The 25,793-nt window shown below is 38.5% G+C and overlaps 1 protein-coding gene across 4 annotated transcripts in view; it reads left to right on the forward strand.

Annotated features, from left to right (window-relative positions):
* The window catches only part of C1QTNF7 (C1q and TNF related 7), a 104,205-nt gene extending 85,410 nt beyond the window's left edge, over positions 1–18,795 (forward strand). For all 4 annotated transcript variants that reach the window (XM_032272825.1, XM_032272828.1, XM_032272835.1 and 1 more), the window contains exons 2-3: positions 8,965–9,210; positions 15,103–18,795. In XM_032272825.1, coding sequence (XP_032128716.1) covers positions 8,973–9,210; positions 15,103–15,734 — 870 coding nt within the window. In that variant the 5' untranslated portion in view covers positions 8,965–8,972 and the 3' untranslated portion in view covers positions 15,735–18,795. The remainder of the gene's footprint in view (positions 1–8,964; positions 9,211–15,102) is intronic.
* The last annotated feature ends 6,998 nt before the right edge of the window (positions 18,796–25,793 follow it).

The raw sequence follows: 25,793 nt of genomic DNA on the forward strand, positions 1-25,793 counted from the left end.
TAGGAAGAATCCATAAAACTGAAGACCTAGATTTGAATCTCTGGACTGACACTAGCTTTCTAACCACAGACAAGTTGCAGGACTTCTCTGGACCTTGGTTCCCCATCTAACTTACTACAAGATGGTTTTGGGGAGGATGATATGGGCTTAGCATTGCTCTCTAGCCTATAAAATGTTTTGCTAATGTCAGGATTTTTTTCTTTAATCATTGTGTCATGATAGCACTTGCCATAAAGCAGCCAAAACATTATCAAAAATGAACTGTTGATAATAATAAATATTGAGGAATACATTTTCTTCATTCAACTTTTGTTGAGCCTCTGCCGTAGATGCTGTAGACTAGGCTCTGCCCTAGAGTTCACATTGTAGTGGTGAAATAAGCAAGTCAATAGATAGCTATAACACAATGCAATTGTGTGGCCTTGCAGGGGACTTGATTAGTGCCAGGAGAAGGAAGGTAATTCATGGCAAATAGGAAAAGCAGTTCTGCAGAGGAAAATGGGAGCCCCAAAGGCAAGGAGCTGATGAACAAGAACGTAAAAGGAAGTGAGGCATGAGCAGCTCAGGTCTCCATCCTGTCCCAATCACAGTGCCACTCCCAGTGCAACGAGAGAAGCACAGAGCCTGCTGTTGTGAAATCTCCACCTCCGCAGGCCAAGGAAATGTCTCGTGTTGGCTTTCCCTGGTTACCTATTCTCTTCCTAATGATTTCCAGGCAAAGCACATTTTCAACTTGAATTAATTATCAAGTCCAGCCCTTTGTCATGAAGTAATATGTTATAGTTTCTCTCGCGTGATGTAGGGGCAAACTCAAGTGTTTGAGGACAAAAGAACTCAGTTCAAATTCTGGCTGCACCATTTCATGCTGTGTGGACTAGAGCCGACAGAGTATCAATTTTCTTACTTGTAAAGTGAAGATGATAGCACTTACTTCATAAAAACTGGTGTGAGGATAAAGTAAAGGATGTCCTTAAAACACTTGGCACAGAAATAAGAATACTGGCCTCTCCCTGCATTCCAATTCTTTTTTTTAGTTTTTTGAATTATCATAAAATATACATACCATAAAATTTATATCACTTCAATCATGCCTATGTGTACAATTCTGCAGCATTAAATGCATTCATATTGTTATGCAATAGCATCACCATCTCTCCAGAACTTCTTCATCTTCCCAAACTGAAACTCTGTACCCATGAAACCAGAAATTCCCATTCCCCTCTTCCCTTCCTCCTCCAACAACCAGTATTCTACTTTCTGTCTAGATGAATGTGACTACTCTAGGAGCTTTATGTAAGCGGAATCACACAATATTTGTCCTTTGGTGACTGGCCTAGTTCACGTAATAGAATGTCTTCACGGTTCCTCCATGTTGTAGCATGTGTCAGTACCGCCTTTCTTTTTTTTTTTTTTTTTCATCTATGGTATTTTTAATAAAAGTTTCACCAAATTTAAATATGCTCTAATTACAACAAATTCAAAAAGTTGCTAAGAAAATAAAGAAAAAAAATGTCCCATCAGGCAAGCATAATCGCTATTTTTTTTTTTTTTTTTTTTGGATAGGGGTAGGAGTTAGAGTGTGATGGGGCAGGGCAGTAACAGCTTTACTGCTGTTATAATTGCTGATATAATCCACACACCCATTTAACCCACCCATTTAAAGAGCATAATTGGCCAGGGTGGTGGCTCACACCTGTAATCCCAGCACTTTGGGAGGCTGAGGTGGGCAGATCACTTGAGGACAGGGTTTTGAGACAAGCCTGGCCAACATGATGTAACCCCATCCATACTAAAAGTAAAAAATGTCAGCCAGGCGTGGTGGCAGACACCTGTAGTCCCAGCTACTTGGGAGGCTGAGACAGGAGAATCCCTTGAACCCAAGAGGCGGAGTTGCAATGAGCCTAGATCATGCCACTGCACTCCAGCCTGGGCAACAGAGCTGGACTCCATCTAAAAAAAGAATATAATTAAGTGTTTTTTTATTATATTCACAGAGTTGTGCAACCATCAGCACAATCAATTTTCGGACATTTTTATCACCCCAAAGAAGAAACCCTATAACTAGTAATAGCCATTCTCCTTGCCATCTCTTTTCTTTCTCTTTCTCCCCTCTTCTTCTTTCTTCTCTTCAATCGCTTCTTTCACCAACTGGCATTGAGAATTTCCCAGTTAAAGTATAGTGTTGTATATCTTCTAGTTCTTTGAAAATTGTTGGTGTATTTTGATGGGAATTGCATTGAATTTGTAGATTGCATTGGCAGTGTGGTCATTTTCACAATATTGTTCTATCCATCCATGAGCATGGGATGTGTTTTCATTTGTGTCATCTTTTATTTATTTCAACAGTGCTTTGTAGTTTTCCTTGTAGGAGTCTCTCACATTCTTGGTAAAATATATTCCTAAGTATTTTATTTATTCACTTATTTTTGCAGCTATTTGCAGTTATTGTAGAATAAATTTTATTTTTTCACTTATTTTTTGCAGCTAATTTTGAATTCTAGATTTGGTTCAAATAAAAGTAAATAAAAGCCATCTATGACAAACCCACAACCAACATTACGCTGAATAGGGAAAAGTTCAAAGCATTTTCCCAGAGAACTGGAGCAAGTTCTATTCCCGTGGGCATCAACAATGCTCATTTTTGCCACTTCTACTCAACGTAGTACTGGAAGTCAGAGCAATCAGACAGGAGAAAGAAATAAAGGGCATCCAAATCAGTAAAGAGGAAGTCTAACTATTGCTGCTTGCTGATGACATAATCATATATCTAGAAAACCCTGAAAACTAATCCAGAAAGCTCCCAGAACTGGTAAATGAATTTAACAAAGTGTCAGGATACAAAATAATGTACACCTCCTTTCTTTTTAAGGCTGAAGAAGATTCCATTTTGCTTGTAGACCAGGTTTTGTTTCTCCATTCACCTTTCCATGGTCACTTGGGTTGCTTCCACTTTTTGGCTACCGTGAATAATGCTGCAGACATGGGTGTATAAATATTTGTTTGAGTCCTTGCTGCTATGAACATGCATGTGCAAATATCTGTTTGAATTTCTGATTTTACTTCTTTTGGATATATACCCCAAAGTGGAATTGCTATATCATATAGCAATTCTGTTTAATTTTTTTTGAGAAATCACTATATTGTTTTCCACAGGGGCTGTACCATTTTACATTCCCACCACCAACATATTTTATTTTTAAAAGAAAATATATACTTGTAGTTTACTTACTCTGGGGAAAAATAATATGCTGTTTACAAAGGGATCTCAATCTATGAACATGTTTTCCAGGAGTTCAATCTTTGTACTGAGTTAATCAGTATTTCTCCCAATATTTTCTGTGGCTAGTTTAGCAAGAACGAAGGATTTCATGACTAAATAATCTCACAAATACTATACACAACATTTCTGCTTCAAATATAAGCATATTAACATGATGTCTCTTGAATCGTAACACAACTTAAAATTTTTAAATGTGTTTAAAAAAAAAAACTGTTACTTTGTAATCCCTACAGAAAAATAGGACTGAGGATTATTTACAATTAGCATCCAGGACAGATCTGTTCCAGATTAACAGTATTTCCAAGCTGGACATGGCAGCTCACCCTTGAAATCCCAGCACTTTGGGAAGCCAAGGTGGGCAGATTGCTTGAGTTTAGGAGTTCAAGACCAGCCTGGATAACTTGGTGAAACCTTGTCTCTCCAAAAAATACAAAAGTTAGCCAGATGTGGTGGTACATACCTGTAGTCCCAGCCACTCATGAATTCAATTCAATGCTTTAAAGCATATTGTATGTGGAGTGACAGCTAAGGGGTACAGGTTTCTTTTTGGGGTTTCAAATTGGATTGTGACGCACACTGAGTTGTACAGTTTGGTAAATTTTATGGTGTGCAAATTATATCTTTATAAAGCTGTTAAAAATTATTGTAATGTTTATGAAATTGTGACCCACATGATTTATTCCCAGTCAAAATAACTAAGTTCACTGCAAGGCAGTGGGGGAGTAGGTAAATAATGGATTATTCAACATGAGCAGTTGGAAATATAAAGTTGTATCCCTACCTCACACTTTTTATCAGAAAAAATTCTTATGGAACAAATTTTTAAATGTGAATAAATAAAACAAAAGAATTGAAAGAAAAGCACAAGGATTCTTTTCAGGACCTTGAAGTGGTAAAGGCCTTCTAAACAAAATAAATCAAACCTCAAAAGTTTTTTTCATAGTAAAAATATTTTAAAAATAGATGAGGAAAGAGAAGAGACAAACTGGGTGAAATTATTTGCTGCTTATGTCATAAGCTATTTGGAGAGACAGAGAGAGAGAGATTCATTGCACCATTGCTTATAATAGCAAAAGAAAATAGTCCAAATACCCATCAGTAGGAAACTGGTTAAATATGACAAATACATCTACATGATAGATATTTTTTAGCCATTAAATAAAAAAGGACAAGACAGTGCTACATATATAGGTGTCAATATAGAAGCTGTAAATACTCATATGGAAACTAAGTGAAAAGGCAACATAGAGAACATTGTATGTGGGATGCCAACAAGGGGAAAAAAGACATGCAAGAAACTGGCAGAGGGGATCAGCTCTAGAGAGGGAAGCTGGGTATCCAGAAGACTCAAAGGAAGGAGAAGAAATTGACTTTTCATTGCATACACTTTCTTTCTTTTGAATTTTATGAAATGTACTATATACCCAATACAAAAAAATTAATTTTAAAATATTTTAAACACCCTAGACTATGCCAAATTAAAACATGTTTTTGCTGTAGTGATACAATAAAAATCTCAAGTTTTTTATTTGTATTTCTCAAACACTGCAAAAGGGCACATAGTCTTCAGGGAGATTTCTTCAAATCCCATTTCCCTCTTTATTGTGTAATACTCTCATATTTCATAATTTCTAATAGTTTTTCCCCCTACAAAGCTGAAACTTCCCCACAAAATTATCCCTTTTCTCCAGCTGTGTTTTTTGGGTTAATCCCTGCTGTAGGTGGTTGGACACATCAATGACTTCAACAAAGATCCCTGCTCTCATATAGCTTACATTCTATCAGGGAAAATGTAGATATAAAATAAAGATGAGAATTATCTACTGAGTTAGAGTTGAAAAGCACAATGGAGAATAGAAAAATGTAGAGCAGAAAAAAGGAAAGTCAGGGGCAGAAGAAGGCAGGTTGCAGTATTAAGTACAGTTATAAGGGTTGAACTCAATGACAAGATGATATTTGAGCAATGATATGAACAGGGAGATGGAGAATTAATCTATATGGACATCTTGGTGAAAAGGGTTTTAGACAATGTGAAGGGACATGTGAGACCCTAAGGTAGGGCATACCTAGTGTATTTCAGGAGCACCAAGAAATCCAGTGTGACTGGAGCTAAGAAAGTGAGGAGAATAGAAGATGAAATCAGGGAAATAAGGAGGCCCTTGTAGACCACCGCACCACGTGACATGAAGCTTTGGGCCCTTAAGTGCAATGGAGAACTAAATACGGTGATGCCACTGTGGTTTTTCCATTATAATCCACACTCCATAGTCTTCCTGCATCAGAGTCCCAATATTTGAATGACCTCAGTCACCACTGTACCACTAGCATGCATCAGGCACCACAACACATTGTTCCTCAATTCTTTTTGTTTTCTGAGACAGGGTCTGGGTCTGTCACCCAGGCTGGAGTGCAGCGGCAATCTCGGCTCACTGCAACTTTTGCCTCCAGAGTTCAAGTGATTCTCCTGCCTCAGCCTCTCAAGAAGATGGAATAACAGGCGCATGCCACAATACCCGGTTACTTTTTGTATTTTTAGTAAAGATGGGTTTTGCCACATTGGCCAGGCTGATCTTGACTTCGAGTAATCCTCCCGTCTCAGCCACCTAAAGTGCTGGGATTACAGGCATGAGCCACCGCACCCAGCCTGTTCCTCAATTCCGATAAGGATTTTTATTGAATAATCGATTTGAGTGCCTTTTAAAAAGTTTTAATTGGGAATGCTTGGAGCATTTAGACTCCTGTACAAACAGTAGTATTTTAGTGTATTTGTCATGAAAGAGATCCATTTATTCAATGAATAAATTTGTTTCTGTTGTTTTAATTAATTTGAGTGCCTTTTTGCCTGGCTATTGGCAATACTGAATATCCTTTCTTCCAATCACAACTTTAAAATTTCTGCTTCCTTTGTCCACCACCAACTAGACCCTGCCACATTCTTCTTCACAAATTGTTCCTGTGACTATTGGCATAGTTGCGCTTTCACACCTGCATCACCATGTCTGAGAAGCCACTACCCAAATCAACTTCTCTGCAGACAATTTCAGATCCCTCCTGAAAGCAACTCTGGCCTCAGCCTATAGTCTTGCGTCTCATGTCTAGTTAAAAGCCTCCTTATAACTATCTTCTATGAACCTTTATAGATGGGGTCTTGCTATATTGCCCAGGCTTGTCTCAAATTCCTAGTCTCAAGCAATCCTTCCACCTCAGCCTCCCAGAATGCTGGGATTACAGACATGAGCAACCACATCCAGCCTTCTTTTTTCTGGGGAGGGGGTGACATTATTACTGTCCTGCTCCATCTCCACAGCAAAATGGGCCCCGCATGCTCCAGGCTTGCATCATGTATCACCACAGCAAAAACATAACCTACTTGAACATGTTCCTACCCAGAATATGTATTAAAATTCTTTAAAGAAAACAGAATAAATTAATAACTTAAGTGATTAGGCACCAACAGCAATTTGAAAAATTAAAGGTCCAGTTTAAATGGTAACAAGATAAAAACTTAAGACTGGGATTACTCTAGCCCATCTTCTCTTCCTGTCAAATAGTGACAGTTCTGTGGGAAATGATTCTAAATGATTCTAAATTTCAAGACACAAGTAGCAGACAAATACACAAGAACACATATCACCAGAAATTACAGGACAGCCTGAATCTCCAGGTGGCCTCCTCGGCAGGTAAACCACCATGATCCCAGGCCCCAAAGAGCTTGGCAAGTCCCAGCAAGGTGGCCTCCTGAGGAAGGTTTTTAGAGCTCCTGAGGTCACCCTTGCTTCCTCCATGTTTTAAAGATAAAGGCCCAGACAGGGCCACTTTCACAATCTCTCACAAAGCCTCCTCTAATCAGCTTTCACAAGGGAGAGAGAACTGCTAATTTAATCAACGCATCTTGTTCTGACTATGGCAGGGGGTGTGGACAGAATGTTCTTTCCATATTTTTATTTTCACCTGAAGCTCCTTTGGAAGGGCTGGTTTTGAATGCACTGGGCTTGACAGAAAGTGCCTTAATCCTAGTTGAGCAATAGAATCAATAATTTTGGATTTGTGCTGTATGACAAGTCTACCAGACAGGCAAAAATGTTCTCCTTGATTTTTTTTTTTTTTTTGAACTAGTAACACTGAGATTTAGTCAAAGCTACAGAGCCTGAATTTAGATAAGTTGCTTTGGTTTTTCACTAATAAGATTTCTAGGAATCAGGCTTACTTCAAAATCACATGTGCACACTGTGTTTTTCTTAGTTTGTCATTCCTATGCTCTGGCAAATTTCTGGGTCTAATTCCAAGATGTTGCAATTTCCCCATGGATACCACAAAAGTGGTGATGTGTGCCTGGTCAATTTTCTTATGTGGTTGTCAAAAAAAAAGAAATTTCATCTGATTGCTTTGCCCACATGTTATGATTATTCCCTTTGGGAGAGTATATACCAGGTCAAACATTAAATATTTCTTTTTAAAGCACAGGTCCAACCATCCAAACACAACTCATTTACATGACCCCAGAACCACCTGTATATGTTCTTCCCTTTGAGAAACCGCTAATCCTAAGAACCATTTCACCTAAAATATCAGGTATCCCTAATCTCTACCACTCTCCATCTCGCCTTTGGCCTATATGCCAGGATACCATGCTAATAAATGATGCATCATTCTCAGCTTCTAGGCTTTGTGGATGAGTGGGACTGGGGCCCAAGTCCTACTAGATCAGAACTGAAGAGACCTGCTGCCTGCTCCACGTGGGGCACGGATGCCATGCGTAGCTTAATTTCACACAGCTCTTTAATTGAGCCCCAGTGCTAACAGCTTAATGGGACACCACGGCATTATATCCTGCAGATTTTAAATTAAAGTTTGAGACACCCCTCAGGACATGCACAGTACTCCAATTAACACTAATTGGCATTACACATGATTATCAAGTGAAAAACATAGTTTTCCTGAAAATGCTTCCTCCTTTCTCCAGCTTTAAATAGACCATAAATTCTAAGAAAACAATCATGGGTACATGCAAAGATTAGCTAGAATGATGTCTAGCATGATGTTGATTTTGGGAGAACGTTGGAAACAACCTAAATATCTATAATGGGGGTTCTGTACATAAAAGATAGTAGAAACAAAAGCAATTATTTTTTAATGTTATACATAATGTTCACATGAGAAGGTATTCATGACATATTACTAAGTGAAAAAAGCTAAAGAAGTGTAGGAATTGCATGGTATCACTTTCTCCATAGCATAGAAAAAAGACACTGGAAGGATATATATATACTAAAATGTAAATCTCAAGGTGGTAAAAATAATATTGATGTTTGTCTTTTTCATTTCCATGTCTAATTTTTATTCTTTGAAAAATGTGCTACTTTTGCAAAAGAAAATGCCATTTTTAAATCCATCATTTATTTCTGAAGAACAAATACAATGCAGTGGTTTATTTTGAAATGTTTTTAAACAATTCTTTATCTGCACCAACTCCTGTGTAGGGCACTGTGGATTCTATATCAATAATGTGTTAATAATTTTCACTGGAATTATGAAGGTGAACAGAGTTTTATATGTGTGGAAAGATGAACAGTGAAGTGAATTGTTGCAAATGCACATTCTTGTGTTCAGACTGATACAATTATGCCAAACCACCCCTCCCCTAACACCGAAAGTTCATTTATGTCCGTGTGTTTCTCTTCCAGAGCCAAAGATGTTTGTCTTGCTCTATGTTACAAGTTTTGCCATTTGCGCCAGTGGACAACCTCGGGGTAATCAGTTGAAAGGAGAGAACTACTCCCCCAGGTATATCTGCAGCATTCCAGGCTTGCCTGGACCTCCAGGGCCCCCTGGAGCAAACGGTTCCCCTGGGCCCCATGGTCGCATCGGCCTTCCAGGAAGAGATGGTAGAGACGGCAGGAAAGGAGAGAAAGGTGAAAAGGGAACTGCAGGTAATGAATGAGAAGTTGCATAAAACACTCTCCTTCACCCCCATCTTAAAACTGTTCCCCTTTCTTTGTTACTTTTTCTAATGAGAATGGTTCCTTAAACCCCTTCTCTCCTTTACTTTCATTAATTACAACAATTTACTGAGCCCTTACTAGGCTTCAGATGCTGCCCTAAACTCTGTACCTGCATCTGTATTTCATTATAATGACAACTCTTTCAACTGAACGTTATCCCATATTATAGATGAGGAAATTGAGCCACAGCATGATTAAATGAATTACTGAGAATGGATTGGGGTGGATGTGCACTGCTAGCGGCTGCCAGAGCTGGACTCAAACATCTGATGCCCAGAAGTCCTGGGCTATTGCCGCCAGCAGGTAAATGTATAGACAGACAGACAGATGGACAGAAAGGGAAATAGATAGGCTAAGCAGAGGCAAAAACCAGGAGCCAGATGCACAGATGCCATCCTGCTCAGCAGGAGTATCCTGAACAAAGATACATAAAGGGCTTCTAAATTTTATTTTTCACAGATTAAATGAAAATAGCACTGTAAAGACTACCTTTCCTAGCTTATCACTTTCCCACCTGACACGTAGCAGCCAAAAAGTAGATTTTTACAGCTCTTTACAGCAACACAATTGCCCACTAGTTCTTCAGTAATTTTCACTTTGTTTTCCCCCAAAATAAATTGGCCCGGGAAGCTTGCCAGATTCTGCAGTCTTTCAGAGTAAACCGAATTGAAATTCTAGACAGGCTGTGTTAACTCTAAAAGAGGTAGGGATTTGGAATCAATCTTTTAAGACAAGTTTCTGAGCATAAAAGTTGGCAAAAAAGATAGGAAGGAAAAAGCTATAAATCTCAAATCATCACACCTGATTTATTGGAATTCTGTAAAACAAAATTATAATACATATTCAGATTATTGGATAATAATTCATTTCTGAATTTGCCATGCAGAAAACATCTGGCAAATCAATTACCAAATCTTTGAACATTGCACAATAATAGATACAGAACCTTGAAGTAATAAAGCTTCAACGTCAGATAAGAAGCTTTAATTTGGAGCTAAATGTAAGTTTTCAAAGATGTCTATAAGGTAATGCCTGTGAATACAAGTTACCACTGAGTCATAATTACAAATATTCTTGAAATCCTATAATAACACCAGGGTTATAGTTATATATTGCTTTTAGTTTATTGAGTCTGGAAGCAATAATGTAGTGGCTATACAAACAAACACTGGGGTCAGAAAGACTTCGGCTCAAATCTTAGCTCTTTCAATATTAATCTAGTATTCTTGGCCAAATATCCTCTGTGAGGCTCAGTTTCCTCATTTGTAAGTTGGTGGTTATAAGGGTGATTGTTAAGTTTAGGGAAAAGAGTACGTGCAAAACACTCCACAGGATAACTGCCATATGGTAAAAACTCTGTAAATGTTATAACTTATTAAATTTTGACCTGCAAATGTGAGTCACAGCTAAATTTGTGTCTAGCCAAAGCCATATACTAAACTAGACATTGGTAATTCGTTTCATGAGGTGGTTCCAATGTTAAAGACATATATGTGGATATGCATTCAGATTAAATTAAATGTTCAGAACTGCTACAATTTAAACCATATATGAGGCCAGCTATACCACCATATTCATAGATCCATTCATTCATCCATGCACCATGCATTATACATTCAATAATATTTCTGTGCACTTATTACTATCCAATATTATTCTACCAGTGTTTCTCAACCTCTGCACTAATGATCACTGTGGAGTGACTATTCTGTGCATTGCAAGATGTTTAATACCATTCCACTAGATGCCAGTGGCACCCCTTTCCAAAGTGAAAATCAAAATCTTTCTATACATTGCCAGCTATCCCCTGGGTAGAAAGGTGGACAGTGCAAAATTGCACCTGATGGAGAACACCGTTCTAGACACTGGGAACACAAGCATAAGACATTGTTCTTGCCTCAATAAGCAGACATTCATGTGGGGGAGGTCACCAATACATAAATACATAATTAAAATACATCATCATAATAACCATTTACTAAGAACTTACTATTTGTCAGAACCTTTACATTTCATATTTAATATCTACTGTAATATTATTAGCAATAATTATAATCAGCAACAATAATAATGCTACAAATAAAAAAAGATTGAGATTCAAAAACAAAATGACTTTCCTAACCTGGGATTATTTAAATACAATATACACACATAAGGATGCATAACAGCTCAGAAAGAAAAGGTAGGAATGACTACATTATAAAATGTAGTTTATAAGTGAGGCATACCTCACTTATAAACTACAGGAACAGCCTGAGAGATCTGGGGATGTGTTTTTAATATGACTGTAATTGGGCACAACCTGGCTGGGGGTGCCTGCTCTCTGTTTCCCCTTTAGTGACACTACAAATGTCTTCTCATTCACATACTCTTAGTGAATACCCTCACCACATCCACCCCAACCAAGTCCAGTCAAGCATATTTTTGGTCCAATTTCCCTATTCTAAATGACAAATGCAGAGTTTGTTATACTAAGCTATAAATTTTCTATCAAAGTATCTGTCTCCTTCATTGGTCTGTTGAAATTATTACTGTATCATACTGTTAACATTTAATTTAATCTGGGTGCATATCCATATAAAAATCTTCAGATAACACTAGAATGACCTCATGAAAAAGATGATTCATTCCAGCTTATTATATGGATTTAGGTATTTGTGAACGTAACTAGACCCATGTTTGCAGATCCAGGGTCATAAGCAATAATAGCTAATTTTAGGATTGGGCCTGTGTCTTTCATGACCATGTTTCACTTATACCCTAGCCCATGACTGGCATGTAGTAGATGGCCGATTAATGTTAGATGGTTTACATGGATGCACACATGTATGCATAGATCCAGGGATGGATGGATGGAAGGACAGAATGAATGAATGAAAGGAAGAAATGGCACAGAAGAAATCTAGGTAGACCCATTTTGTGGAGAACTATGAATAAATCCTTTCTGATCTAGTTTCAATACTGAAACATAGACTAACCCTTACTCCCATCATCCTCCACTCTACCCAAGCATATGTCTGACTAAATAAGGAGAAGGACAATAATTCATCCCTTCTTTTCACTCTCAATGTGCGGAACCTAAGCACACGAGCAAATTCTTCATAGAAACAGAAAGAATAACTATATATTATTACAGCTAGTATGTGATTATCGGTCACCCAATTCAGCATCTTGAACAAACATTACTGCAGAAAATCCAAACCTGGCCAGGTGCAGTGGCTCACGCCTGTAATACCAGCATTTTGGGAGGCTGAGGCGGGTGGATCACGAGGTTAGGAGTTTGAGACCAGCCTGGCCAACATGGAGAAACCCCATCTCTACTAAAAATACAAAAATTAGCCAGGCATGGTGGCAGGTGCCTGTAATTCCATCTACTCAGGAGGCGGAGGCAGGAGAATTCCTTGAACCTGGGAGGCGGAGGTTGCAGTGAGCCGAGATTGTGCCATTGCACTCAGCCTGGGTGACAAGAGCAAGACTCCATCTCAAGAAAAAAAAAAAAAAGAAAGAAAGAAAGAAAGAAAGAAACAAAAAGAAAATCCAAATTTTCAGGCTCTGAAGGCCTTTTTGTGAACAGCATTGTAAAAGTGCATCCCAGAATGTATGATTTGGTCTCAAGGAATTTGCAAGAGGGTGAGACCTCAGGCAGTCTAGTCATTTCATTTCAAGGACTGGGAAACTAAAGCCAGAGAGATCAAGCCCTTTCTTCAATTTCACCTGTCTGATCCATGACTGAACTGGGGTTTTATCCCAAGCCCGCTGAGTCACTGTTTACTGCTTTGCCCAGTAAGTTTGCATTGGACTTAGATCCAATCTCCCCTTATTATAAACGGAGCATTTAAAACCCAGAAAAGAAATTACTTGCCCAAAATTTAAATTAAGGTTTAGCTTAATAAAAGTTCTTAAGAACAAATACATAGGTAAAGTAAAACTACACAATTCATCAGCAATATATGTGTTCTGACTACAAAAGTGCACTACAGATTACTAATAATTTGGATACTTTTTGAGGAAATATCATCATACAAGCACTATTTATGAAATAGATTTGGCCATAAAATTGAATGATATCTTTTGATGATATTAAATCACTGCTGTTTTATATATGTATATAAAATCATTGCTTTTCATATATATGTCAATGTCATATATAAATCAATGTCATATATAATCTATTTTCTAAATAAAACATCAATGTCATGTACAAAATCAATGTCATATAGATTTTATACACGTAAAAGATTGCATATGTAATGTTTTATATAATCTATTTTATTTTAAAACCATTTATATAAATTAAATCGATTTTGCTTATTGCCTTCAACCAGAATCACAATTTTTCTATATTTAGCCTATAGTTCTGTATGTCTAAATCTTTATATCTGCTATAAAATTTAGACACACAGAAAATATTCCTGTATGGTCATTTTGAATTTGTGAAAATTCTTTCATAGCGATTACGTCTTTTCTGTATATAAAAAGACTCAGAAAAATTAAGGGACTTACCTAAAATGATACAACAATTTAGTGACAGAACCAAACACTATTCAAGATTCTTGACTCCAGCCCCAAAGGTAAAAGGCATTTTGATGAATGGGAAACATCATTAGACTAAGGCCTGGATTCTAGTCCCAGCATTGCTATAGAAGCAAGTTGTTTGTTTTTTTCCACCTGTCTGGGACTCAGTTTTCTCCTCACAAGAGAAGCTATTGCATGATGGTGGCAGTCATTGTTTTTTGGTTATTGTAGCATGTTGAGCCCTCACTATGTGCCAGATGCACTTCAGAATTTATACTCCCACTGGCCGGGTGTGGTGGCTCAGGCCTGTGATCTCAGTACGTTGGGAGGCCAAGGCGGGTAGATTACCTGAGGTCAGGAGCTTGAGACCAGCCTGACCAACATGACAAAATCCCATCTCTATTAAAAATACAAAAATTAGCCAGATGTGGTGGTGCATGCCTGTAATCCAAGCTACTCAGGAGGCCGAGGCAGGAGAGTCACTTGCACCCGGGAGGCAGAGGTTGCAGTGAGCCGAGATCACGCCATTACACTCCAGCCTGGGCAGCAGAGTGAGACTCCATATCAAAAAATAGAAAAAAGAAAAACATAATAATTTATGCTCCTGTCAAATTCTCTGGTTCCAGGGTCAGGCAGGCATGAAGTCAGACCACGGTTCCATCATTCACTAGTTCTCTTCTCTGGAGTAAAATAACTCCTCTATGGCTCAGCTTCCTCATCTGCAATGGAAGTAATAATAATTCTTAGCTCATAAAGTCATTGTGAAACTTAAATGATACATGCAAATAAAGCATTTAACACTGTCCCTGGAACACAGTAAATGGTTCATAAATATAAGCAAATCTAATTTCGATTAATTCTCTTATTATTATCACTAACAGAAATAGAATGAGGCATGAGACTAAACAGCCTCTAGGGATTTGCCTGGTTCTATCTGCCCCTATGGGGTCACTCTGAGAAATAATGTCATCATGGTCATCGAACTCTTCCTGTAGTGCCCAGTACCCACACGTGAATAATACAGTGGCAAGTGATCCATCATCAAAGTGAGAGTTAATTATGTTAAATTAGTCAGGATTTAAATTATTTCTTACATATACAGGAAAATTGACTTAACTTCTGATGCAGATTTTCTGTTTTTATTGTTAGTGCACCAGTGATGTTTTAAAAGCTTATTATTTAGTAGTACACTGTTAAAGATTGCCTGAAAAGACAAGGTTGGGACATGCTAGAACCATGTAGGTATATTGTTTGCGATTATATATTTCGAGGAACTATTAATTAAACTACATACTTTTTCTGAAGGTTTGAGAGGTAAGACTGGACCACTGGGTCTCGCCGGTGAGAAAGGAGACCAAGGAGAGACTGGGAAGAAAGGACCCATGGGACCAGAGGGAGATAAAGGAGAAGTAGGTCCAGCTGGTCCTCCTGGACCAAAAGGAGACAGAGGAGAGAAAGGGGACCCAGGGCTGCCTGGAGTTTGCAGGTGTGGAAGCATAGTGCTCAAATCCGCCTTTTCTGTTGGCATCACAACCAGCTACCCAGAAGAAAGACTACCTATTATATTTAACAAGGTCCTCTTCAATGAGGGAGAGCACTACAACCCTGCCACAGGGAAGTTCATCTGTGCTTTCCCAGGGATCTATTACTTTTCTTATGATATCACATTGGCTAATAAGCATCTGGCAATTGGGCTGGTGCACAATGGGCAGTACCGGATCAAGACCTTCGATGCCAACACAGGAAACCATGATGTGGCTTCGGGGTCCACAGTCATCTATCTGCAGCCAGAAGATGAAGTCTGGCTGGAGATCTTCTTCACAGACCAGAATGGCCTCTTCTCAGACCCAGGTTGGGCAGACAGCTTATTCTCTGGGTTTCTCTTATATGTTGACACAGACTACCTAGATTCCATATCAGAAGATGACGAATTGTGATCAGGACCAAGATCCCTGTGGTGGATACTCTGATTGAATCTGGGGTTCCAGAAAGTGGAACAAGCAGGAATGGGATCCAAAGAGGCTCTCACTTTGATTCTAAAGCATTTGAAGACAATTCTAGCAGAATTTATTAAAACAAGATGAAACACAGAAAAGTTGAAACCACACAACAAAATGAATTCTATAAAAGAATAGCCCCAGATATAAATTCTCTTGAAAGCAATGTTCATAAATATTTAAACAAATTAAAGACACTGTTAACAAATTTTCTATCAAATGCCCTGAGTGATAAAACCAGTTGGCAATAATATTGCCTCATTAAATCTTCAAAAATTATATTTTAGTCTGTTATTTAAGAGAAACATAACATCCCAAAATATTTGACAATTCTCGAAAGGCTATATAGGAAGCCAAAAACCAAAGGTAAGAGATGCTAACTATTTTTCAAGTAAGCTAAAGAGAAATGATAAATGTCTTATGTTTTATTATTTATTCATGTTTGTATATATTCACTCAACTCCTCTTTAAGGAGCCTGTAAAGATCAGACACTGTAGTGCTGAATCAGCTTTAATAATGAGTAAAGACAAAGCCCCTACTTTCATACAGGCTAGTTTGCGGTGAACAAACTGTCACAATTCAGTGTGATGAACACCGTAGCAAACAAATGGATTTGATGCTAAAAGCACACAGGGTCTGCTATTCCTGGGGCTGGGGCCAGAGAAGCTTTTACACATGGAAAAATACTAATCATGCCAAGGTGTATGTGTTTAAGTGGGTGTGATAGATGCAAGGAGAATGAGGAATTTGGCACTGCATCCTCTTTGCATCCTCATTGCATTGTTAGTATTCTCAACAGTGAAGGGGTGAAAAATCTAGACACAGAGAAGGCCTGGAAGGGGTGATGAAGATTGAAATGAACAGAAACAGCCAGCAGGTGATTCTCCTAAATCCTTTAGTGTGATGGTTTCCCAAGACAAACATTTGTCCTAATAGCTTTCTCATAAATATGGGAACTACTTTACATTGTGGTAAGACGTTGCTTCTCATGGATCTGCTAGGTATTTAGTTCAAATAAAGCAAGGCGTATGTTCACTGACTTATGAGTAAGCTGATGAGAGCAATGAACAGGAAAAGGAAGGATAGAGACCAAATGTCTGAGTAAATAGACATCCCTTCCAAGTCTCATACCTCCCTTAGTCCCACTTTTGCTTGTGTCAGCATCTTTTTCTTCACTGAACTGTATTCTTCAATTAATCTCCTCCATGATTCTGTCTGATCTACCATTCTCTTGGTTTATGGTGATAGTAGTCCCTTAATCTCTTCCTTTTGGTAACTTCTAAACCTCTTTCTATGTATTCCTTTCTCTGCTCATGACTTATAAATAGCTCTTATATCTCTTATGTTTGAATCACCATGCTAGATTCTGTGATGACAGAAGAATATCAAGATTAACACATTAATAGTATATCTACAACTAGTAGATTTCTAGGGATACAAGAAAGGAAATGGCATTCCCACACAGAAAAATACCTATAATTTTGAAAGAGAACATGATAAAATATGCTAAGTTCTAAGCTGGTAATAAGAGCAAAATGCTGTGAAATAAGAGGAAATGTTTACATCCAAATTAGAATGTCAGAGAGAAGAGATAGGGAAACCCTCTCTGCTCATTGGGCCTTAAGTGATGGTTGGGACTTGGAGTGGTACAAGTTGGAGGAAAGGGCACTTGAAACAGAGGTAATGACAGGGACAAAGTGAGAACAGAGACCCAAAAGGAGAATCAATTGACCATATTTGTAAGAGCTTTGAAAGCCAGCCTGAGAATTAGGGAATTTATTCATAAGAAAATGTGGAGACCATGTGTATTCCAGAACTGGATACTGCCATTACCACAGATGAAAGTTGCAATGATCTAGCAGTTGTGTGTAAGGGCAATGCTTACCTTTCCTGTCCTTCAACTCTATCTTGCTTTCATTGTCTTCATCTGCCTGCCACACTTTGTCCACTTGTGGCTCTCCTTCTGAGTCAAGACATGGGTACAGGAGACCAAGAACAATGAGTATTAGACAAGAAAGAGAGAGCAAAGGTGGTTTGAGATAGTCACCTGCTTACAGATAACAGCCAAAGATAGAATTCCAAGCTACAAAGTAAAAAAAAACAGCCAACAAAAGTAACTAATCTGGGGAAAATAAACATATGGGCCCTTTGAAGACTATAGGATTTGCTGGGTAAATTGGAAATGGATGAGTTATTGCAGACAGTCATGAACTACAGATTACTGTGATTAAAATTTTCTTCTGATCATAATCCACAAATGCATTCATTTTTTTGAACATTGTTTACTTATCTTTTGAATGTTTATTTTATTACAAAGCCTATTTTAAGTAGCTTTTAAAACTGAATTTCCTTTAATTGGTTTGAAGCCCAGAGATGAATTTCATTTTGAAATATCTGGTGGGATGGAAATTGGGATCAGAGAACTGACGTGGTAAAGGAAGAGCTGTTTTGGTACTAAAAATAAAATAAAATAAAATCTTAAGCAAATGTAGGTGTCTTTTACTCTTAAAAAATAGCAGATACAGTTTATCCACATTCACAAATACTTGCATAAAGAAAGTAGCAGAACGATTTTGGTTTAAAAAATTCCAAATCTCATTCCAATCATTCTTTGTAAAGGCTGACTTGTAATGAATATGTATTAAGCAATTTTATTGACTATATATCATCTTGTTCTGGAAGGGTTTAAAGCCACTTAGAAAGATAAATAAGATACAAAAAGAAAGCAGCAGTAAAAAGCAGATGAGAAAAAATGGGAAAAACAAAGAAACAATGAGGCTAATATAATACCGTGTGTACATGAACACACGTGACTATGTTACATGTTTTCAGGTCACGCATGTTTCTTTGTGCCTGTGCATGCACAAGGGCATTTCCAGGTCATTTATCACTGTGAATAGTGTTACTTATGATAAAATATAGATTCCATAAACTCTAAATATACTTTTTTTCTGACATTCTGTGTAAAAGATCATGAACGTAAATAAATTTTAGATATGAGTTGAGTTAGCCCATTTGCATTGCTATAAAGGAATACCTGAGGCTGGGTAATTTATAAAGAAAAGAGGTTTATTTTGGCTCACAGTTCTGCATGCCATACAAACAGCATGGTGCCAGCATCTGCTTCTGGTGAGGCCTCAGGAAGCTTCCAATTGTGGTGGAAGATGAAGAGGGAGCCACTATCCTATCACATGGTGAGAGAGGGATCAAGAGAGTGAGGGGGAGGTGCTACACTGTTTTAAGCAACCAGATCTCACATGAACTCATTAGCATGAGGACAGACCCAAGACATTCATGAGAGATCTACCCTCATGACCCAAACTACTCCCACTAGGCCCACCTTCAACATTGGGAGTCATATATCAGCATGAAATTTGGAAGTATAAAAACATCCAAGCCACTCATTAGCTTTCTCTCTTCCTCTCTCTCTGTACGTCCACTTCCAGTAAACAGCATCACTACCCACCCTGCACCAGAGCCAAAAACCTAAGGTGCAATCTAAACATCTTCCCTCCCTTACCTACTGAATTTTGCCCAGCATAAAATTCTTATGCTTCCAGCCACTAAATGCACATACTGGATTCATTGCACCTTTCCATTTCCAGTGCAAAAGGTGTCATTCATACCTTCATCATCACTTCCCTCAATCAGTGAAAAATGTTGTAACTGGCCCTTTGCTTCCAAACATAACCCTTCAATCCATCCTCCACACTAGGTTGAATATATCCTTTTAAGATGAAAATGTGCATGCCATTTCCCAGCTTAAAAACCAGCAGTGGCCCTCCCAGTCCCTCCACTATAAAAGGTGTCTTGAACTTCTATAGGTTTTGCCATCAGGTGTGTATTTCATATTGTTTTCTGGTATCCATACCTAAACCCCTTCTGAAGGACCATCTTCCTTTACAGTCTATGAGCTTCTCAGTGGAATTAATGCTTCCAGTATGTAAATCTCTAGCCTAATTAATTAGAGTATAGAATTCCACTCACCAAAATAATTGATTCAGGTGACTTATCAGAGCCAATGAAACTTTGCTTTAATATCCATAGAAGACAGTCACCTTCTTTTCCATTGGACTGGAGCCTGTGAGCCTCCACCAGCCACATTATCATCACAGAGCATATACCACTCAAGAATACACCCATGCACAGGTGAGAGAGATAAAGAGAGAACATAGGTCTTGGAGTCATCATTTGAATACTAATCTAGACATACCTATAGTCAGCTCTTCCACTGGACTTTTCAATTATGGTAACTATTAAATGTTGTTTTTACTTAAGCCTTTTGATTATTTGATCACTTGCAAAAGCTGTTATTCTACCTAATATTCATAAAAGCATCCTTTATCATGGCGCATTGTACCCTATAGGTTATGGCTTCTGCAAACTCTTAAGTAACATCTTCAAAAGGCATCCACATGCAACTATTATCCAAGGATATGCAGATAACTGCAGTTCTAGGGTACTTTGCCCTAGAATGCCTCACCTTTTCAGCTCAAAAGTTAATTTCTTTCCTCTAATCTTCCCCTTCCGCTGTGTCTAAGGAGAATTACAGATGACCACATGTGTTTTCCTTGCCATCTGGGAAACAGTGCATAGACATGGCAGCAATAGCAAACACTTACTGGGCACTTTTTGAACTTGCTTTAAATGTATCAGCTCACTTGGTTCTTGCTACGGTCTGTATGTTTCTGTATCCTCAAAAGTCATATGTTGAAACCTAATCACCAGTGGGATGGTATTAGAAGGTGGGGGCCATTGAAAGTAATTAAGTCATGAAGGAGCTACTCTCATAAATGGGACATGTGCCCTTATTTTTTTAAAAAGGCCCCAGAGACCTCCTTTCAACACATGAGTACACAGTAAGAAGATGGCCATCTATGAATGGTGAAACAGCCCTCACCAGTCACCCAATCTGCTGGGTCCTTGATCTTGGACTTCCCAGCCTCCAAAACTGTAAAATGAATGTCTGTTGTTCATAATCTATGCAGTTTTTGGAATTTTGATATAGTAGTTCAAATGGATTAAGACAGTTCCCACAACAATTATTCTCTTCATTTCACAGATGGGTAAACTGACAGGCAGAGAGGTTACAAAATATGTGAAGTAAGTGGCACAATAGACCTAGGCAATGAAGCTCCAAAGCCCTCTCTCTTAACCACCATGTTGGTGCCTTGCTCATATATATTTTACATTTGTCAGTCTAATGCAGAGTTTGTTTGACCTATTGATTTTTTATCCCAGGACTCTACATGATGACTGCTATAATATGTGCTCGATGAAATATGATGAATTAATTAGTGACAAGTTCTTTTCAGTCACAATCTACACATGTGGTCAGAGACAGATTGGGAAGGTGTCACAACAGGAAAGCCCTATAATCATCTTGTACATTAATCAATATTCTTTAGATTATAACTGCCAGGCTCTAATTCAGAATAGTTCAAGTAAAAGGAAACTCACTGAAATAACAAAAATCCCAGAACCAGATGTGGGTACCCAAACATTGTCACCAGGATCTTATCTCTCTCCATCCTACAGAATAGCTCCCCCCATTGCTGGCTTCACTTTCAAGGAAGAGTCTTGCCTTTATTTATTGCAAAGATAGCCACCAACAATTCAGGTTTGCATTTTGCAGTTCTAATTGGGGGAAACAAATTCTGTTTGTCAATAGTTCCAGTTAAATACCTGGAAATGACAGACTTTTGATTCTGATTGGTCCTGCTTGAATCATGAGCCTATCCATCAACCAACAATTGGCCGAAAAAATGTGATTTTGCCATTGGCCAGGCTTATGTCACAACCTAGCATGAGAGCCTGAAGAAGAATCCACCTCATCTAAATCACATGGACAGAGGTGGGAGGAGGAGAAAGAGATCATTTCCCAAAGGAAAATGAAGATTCCAGGTCAAGAAAGAGAGATTAGTCAGCAGACAAAATTAGCTAGTGATTTCCTAAGCTGTTTTCATATTAAAAAAACACACACACATTTATTTTGTCTGCATGATGCAAAATAAATCTGTTGCTAGAATGATTTTTGCCTGAAATAATCTAATTTTTGATAATATTTGTTGAAAATTGACTAAATATTTCATACTATAAAATCCTGGCATCTGTGATCTCATCCTACAGGCTGTCATGAGGCTCATCTCCAATGGCCACGTTTAATGAAAGAATAAATTATTTTCAACTGAAATACTTCCTCTTCCCCTAAAACTCTGATTTTTGACATCAATACCCTAGAATAGGCAATAATATATGCAACTATTTTTGATAATTATAAAAAGAGAGGGAAGAGCATCCTTGGAGATTAGTCTCTGTGAAATCAAAAAGAGCCAGTTTGAGGTTGCAGAGAAAAGGGAACACTTATACACTGTTGATGGAATTGTAAATTAGTTCAATCACTATGGAAAGCAGTACAGCAATTCCCCAAAGAGCTAAAAACAGAACTACCATTCAACCCAGCAATCCCATTACTGGGTATATACCCAGAGGAATATAAATTATTCTACCATAAAGACACATGCATGTGAATGTTCATTGCAGCGCTATTCACAAAAGCAAAGAAACTCAATCCATCTGAATGCCCATCACTGACAGAATCCATGGTACATATACACCATGGAATACTATGCAGTTATAAAAAAAGAATGAGATCATGTATTTTGCAGGAACATGGAAGAAGCCAGAGGCTATTATCCTCAGCAAACTAACACAGATCAGAAAACCAAATACCACACATTCTCACTTATAAGTGGGAACTAAATGATGAGAACTCATGAACACAAAGAAGAGAACAACCGATACTGGGGTCTGCTTGAGGGTGGAGGGTGAGAGGAGAAAGAGGAGTAGAAAGATAATTATTGGGTACTCAGCCTAATAGCTAGGTGATAAAATAATCTGTACAACAGACTCTCATGACATGAGGTTACCTATGTAACAAACCTTCACATGTGCCCCCCAACCTAAAATAAAAGTTTTTTTTTTTAAAAAAGGAGCCAGTAAACTCAATCCATCCCTTGGCCAACACATAATGACAGCCCTGAAAGAAGAGATTGAAAAGCCACCCTCAATTGTTAACTACATTGCTGGCCTCATGTTTTCCTTCTTGTTTTCTTGAGAGATCACCAATTACTGCCTAATGATACCAGCAGTTACATTTACTGGGTGGCTAGTAAATGGCACCATATTGGATCCTTTCAGCATGGTGTCTTACTTTATCCTCTGGAAAAGCCCCTGTTTGTAGCTTACTCTGACCTCTAGAGAGAATTCAGCACCACTCTCACCTTTCTCCTCTAAAAAAAAAAAAAAACAAAAAAAAAAAAAACGGCATTTGTATGGACATTGGGATGGAAGCAGTGCTGGGGTGCTGCTTAAGCAGCAGCATGGAGAAGTTAAAAGACTCTCAAGGCCACATAACAAGTTCTATGGGGGTTCCTCTCTCTCCAGGATGTGCCTATCAGTGTCCAGGCAGAAGACAGCAGACCACTTTCAAAAGGATTTCACTGTGGAAGGTCGAATGAAAGAACTGTATTAAAGGTGCAGGTGGGATTAAAAGAATCATGCAGGGATTTTGAGGTATCCAAGGACTAGCAACAGCAGGAATGCTTCACCATCCCAAAGCCTGAGAAGGAGGAGAGGTAGTTGTGGTTGCAGAGCACAGTGAAGAGCTGGAGACTTGGAAAAGGGAATAGCCTATAGGAGCTACACCTGCAGAAGAGCTCAGCCACTGCCAAAAGTAGAGAAGCCAGGACTGTGAATCCCCTGACCACCCTTTTCTACCTTTCAGTCTCCTATTTATACCCCTCACTTATCAAACCCCATGACTCCAGGTGCCCAGGGAGTCTTGGTGATGCAGTGCACAGAGATGGGCTTCTTGGGCAAAATGCAGAACAGACAAAAATAGAAAATGGATAGGAGCCAGAAAAGAGGGTGAGAGCAATGGAAATCAACCAACACAGGGTTCCCCTCCCAGAATCTCTTCCTCCTCTAGAATCTCTCTAAAACTCCACACAACTTATGCAATAAAACTGTCTCCCTGTTTTTACTGGTTCCTTGAATGCATACAGCAAACGGGACATTTTCCCAGAGCTGTGTGTAATTTATGAACAAGGAACTCTTGAGTCTCAGAAGTGGTCCAGCTCCACTTACAAAAAAAATTGCATAGGATTTTGGAGTGAAGTCCTTGTGGTGGCGAACAGAGGGTTTGCTAGAGTGTTTCTCTCTAAGTCCCTCTCCTAAACTTGCAAAAGCAACAAGCAGCTGGTGCAGATTTAGTTTAAGATTCTAACCTAGTAGCTTTCCAGCTCATCATGAGTTAAATACTCCTCTTACCCCTTTAGAAGTTAGAATACTGAGCCTCAGAGCAATGAGCAATTTGCCCATGACAAGCCTTAATAAATGTGGGATATCCTATTCTTAATAAATGTAGCTCTGTCTATCCACCTCCAATGCCCATGCCCTGTCATGAGCACACACACCTGAACTCCTCTGCATCTCAAGACCTCTTCTTTAAGACATGTTTTCACAGCAAGATCATTGTACTCTGGGGGGAATGCAACATCTTCAATTTTCTTCCTTTGATCCTAGTAAACATCATTTTCCTCCAAACTTAGCTGATAGCTAAGCCTGTCACAATCACAACTGTCTTACTCATGATCAAAATATTCAGTGTGGCCAGACCATGCAGCTCTGCAAACTCTAAGGAGTCCTAAATAGACCAACAAAGTAGACCAACCTACTTTGTTCTGCCCGAGGAACAGAGATTGGCCCCAAGGGACGGGTGCTGACCCTTTGCATCTGGTTTAGTTCTACAAAAGGAACCTAGGGAATCTTTTAGCATCATCGTTATACAATTATGCTTAGAAAAATCCAGGCAGTCTAAATTCCTCTATACACGCTACACATTCCTGTCAAGATTAATCCTAACAGAATCCAGGAGCGAGTAGGACCACACATTCCACAGGCCTTGTGTGTCCTCTAATGTGGTTTCTAGATCAGCCTGAGACACGCCAAATATATTGGGTAATTGAAGAGTCTTTTGGAAGAGAAAAAAATATTTTTTTAAGTATAAAATTTGTATTTGCTGTACCATGGTTTTCAAGAGACCCATCAATACTTCTTTATTTCTGCTCCACATCACTCTTTCCTAAATTCAGTAATAATCTTGCACTTTGAGCCAGATCCTTCTTTTTTGTAAGGCTCTCCTGTGCATCATAGGATATTAGCAGCAGTCCTGCCCTCTGCCCACTAGATGCTAGTGGCATCTACCCAACCACGTGAGTCGTCACAATCAACAACATCTCCATCATTCCCAGATGTCTCCTGGGGGGCCAGAATTGAGAACCACTTGTGAACCACATCTGTACGGTCTTGTCCTGGTGACAAAGTCCACTCAGTCCCCAACATCTACTTTTTCCAACTGACCTTTTATTTACAGAAATAACCACATAGCTGGTGATCATTTCAGGTATGATATCTGTTCCCACTCCAAGTTAAAGAGACCCTATCCTGGAAGGTATACAAGAAGAGCAAGACACTATGCACTCATCCAAATTTCCTTTTACTGTAGTCAGTATTTCTAAAAAATTTTTTCTAGGATACAAAAATCACCAAGTCTCCCATTTCTAAGAATTTACTCCAGGAAAATAATAAATAATGTGTGCAAAGGTTTAATTGCAAAAAGAGCCCTGCAGCAAAGGTTATAATATGGAAAATTGAGAAATAGCCTATGTCTCATAACAGAATATGGGTAAAGTGAGCTGTGATGTACTCATCCAATGAGATATAATCATTAAAAAGTGATGAGGATGCACCATCAAGCACTAGGGCTTGCACCTGTAGTCCCAGCTGCTGGGGAGGATTGCTTGAACTCAGGAGTTTGAGGCCAGTCTAGGCAACATGGGGAAACCCTGTTTTTAAAAAAAAGAGGATGAAAATGTACTGGCAAAAGATATTCACAAAATATTAACCAAACAAAGTAGATTACTAAAGAATATTTT

This window comes from Sapajus apella, unplaced genomic scaffold, assembly GCF_009761245.1.
Source record: "Sapajus apella isolate SASKATOON/1434 unplaced genomic scaffold, GSC_monkey_1.0 scaffold5, whole genome shotgun sequence".
NCBI lineage: Eukaryota > Metazoa > Chordata > Mammalia > Primates > Cebidae > Sapajus > Sapajus apella.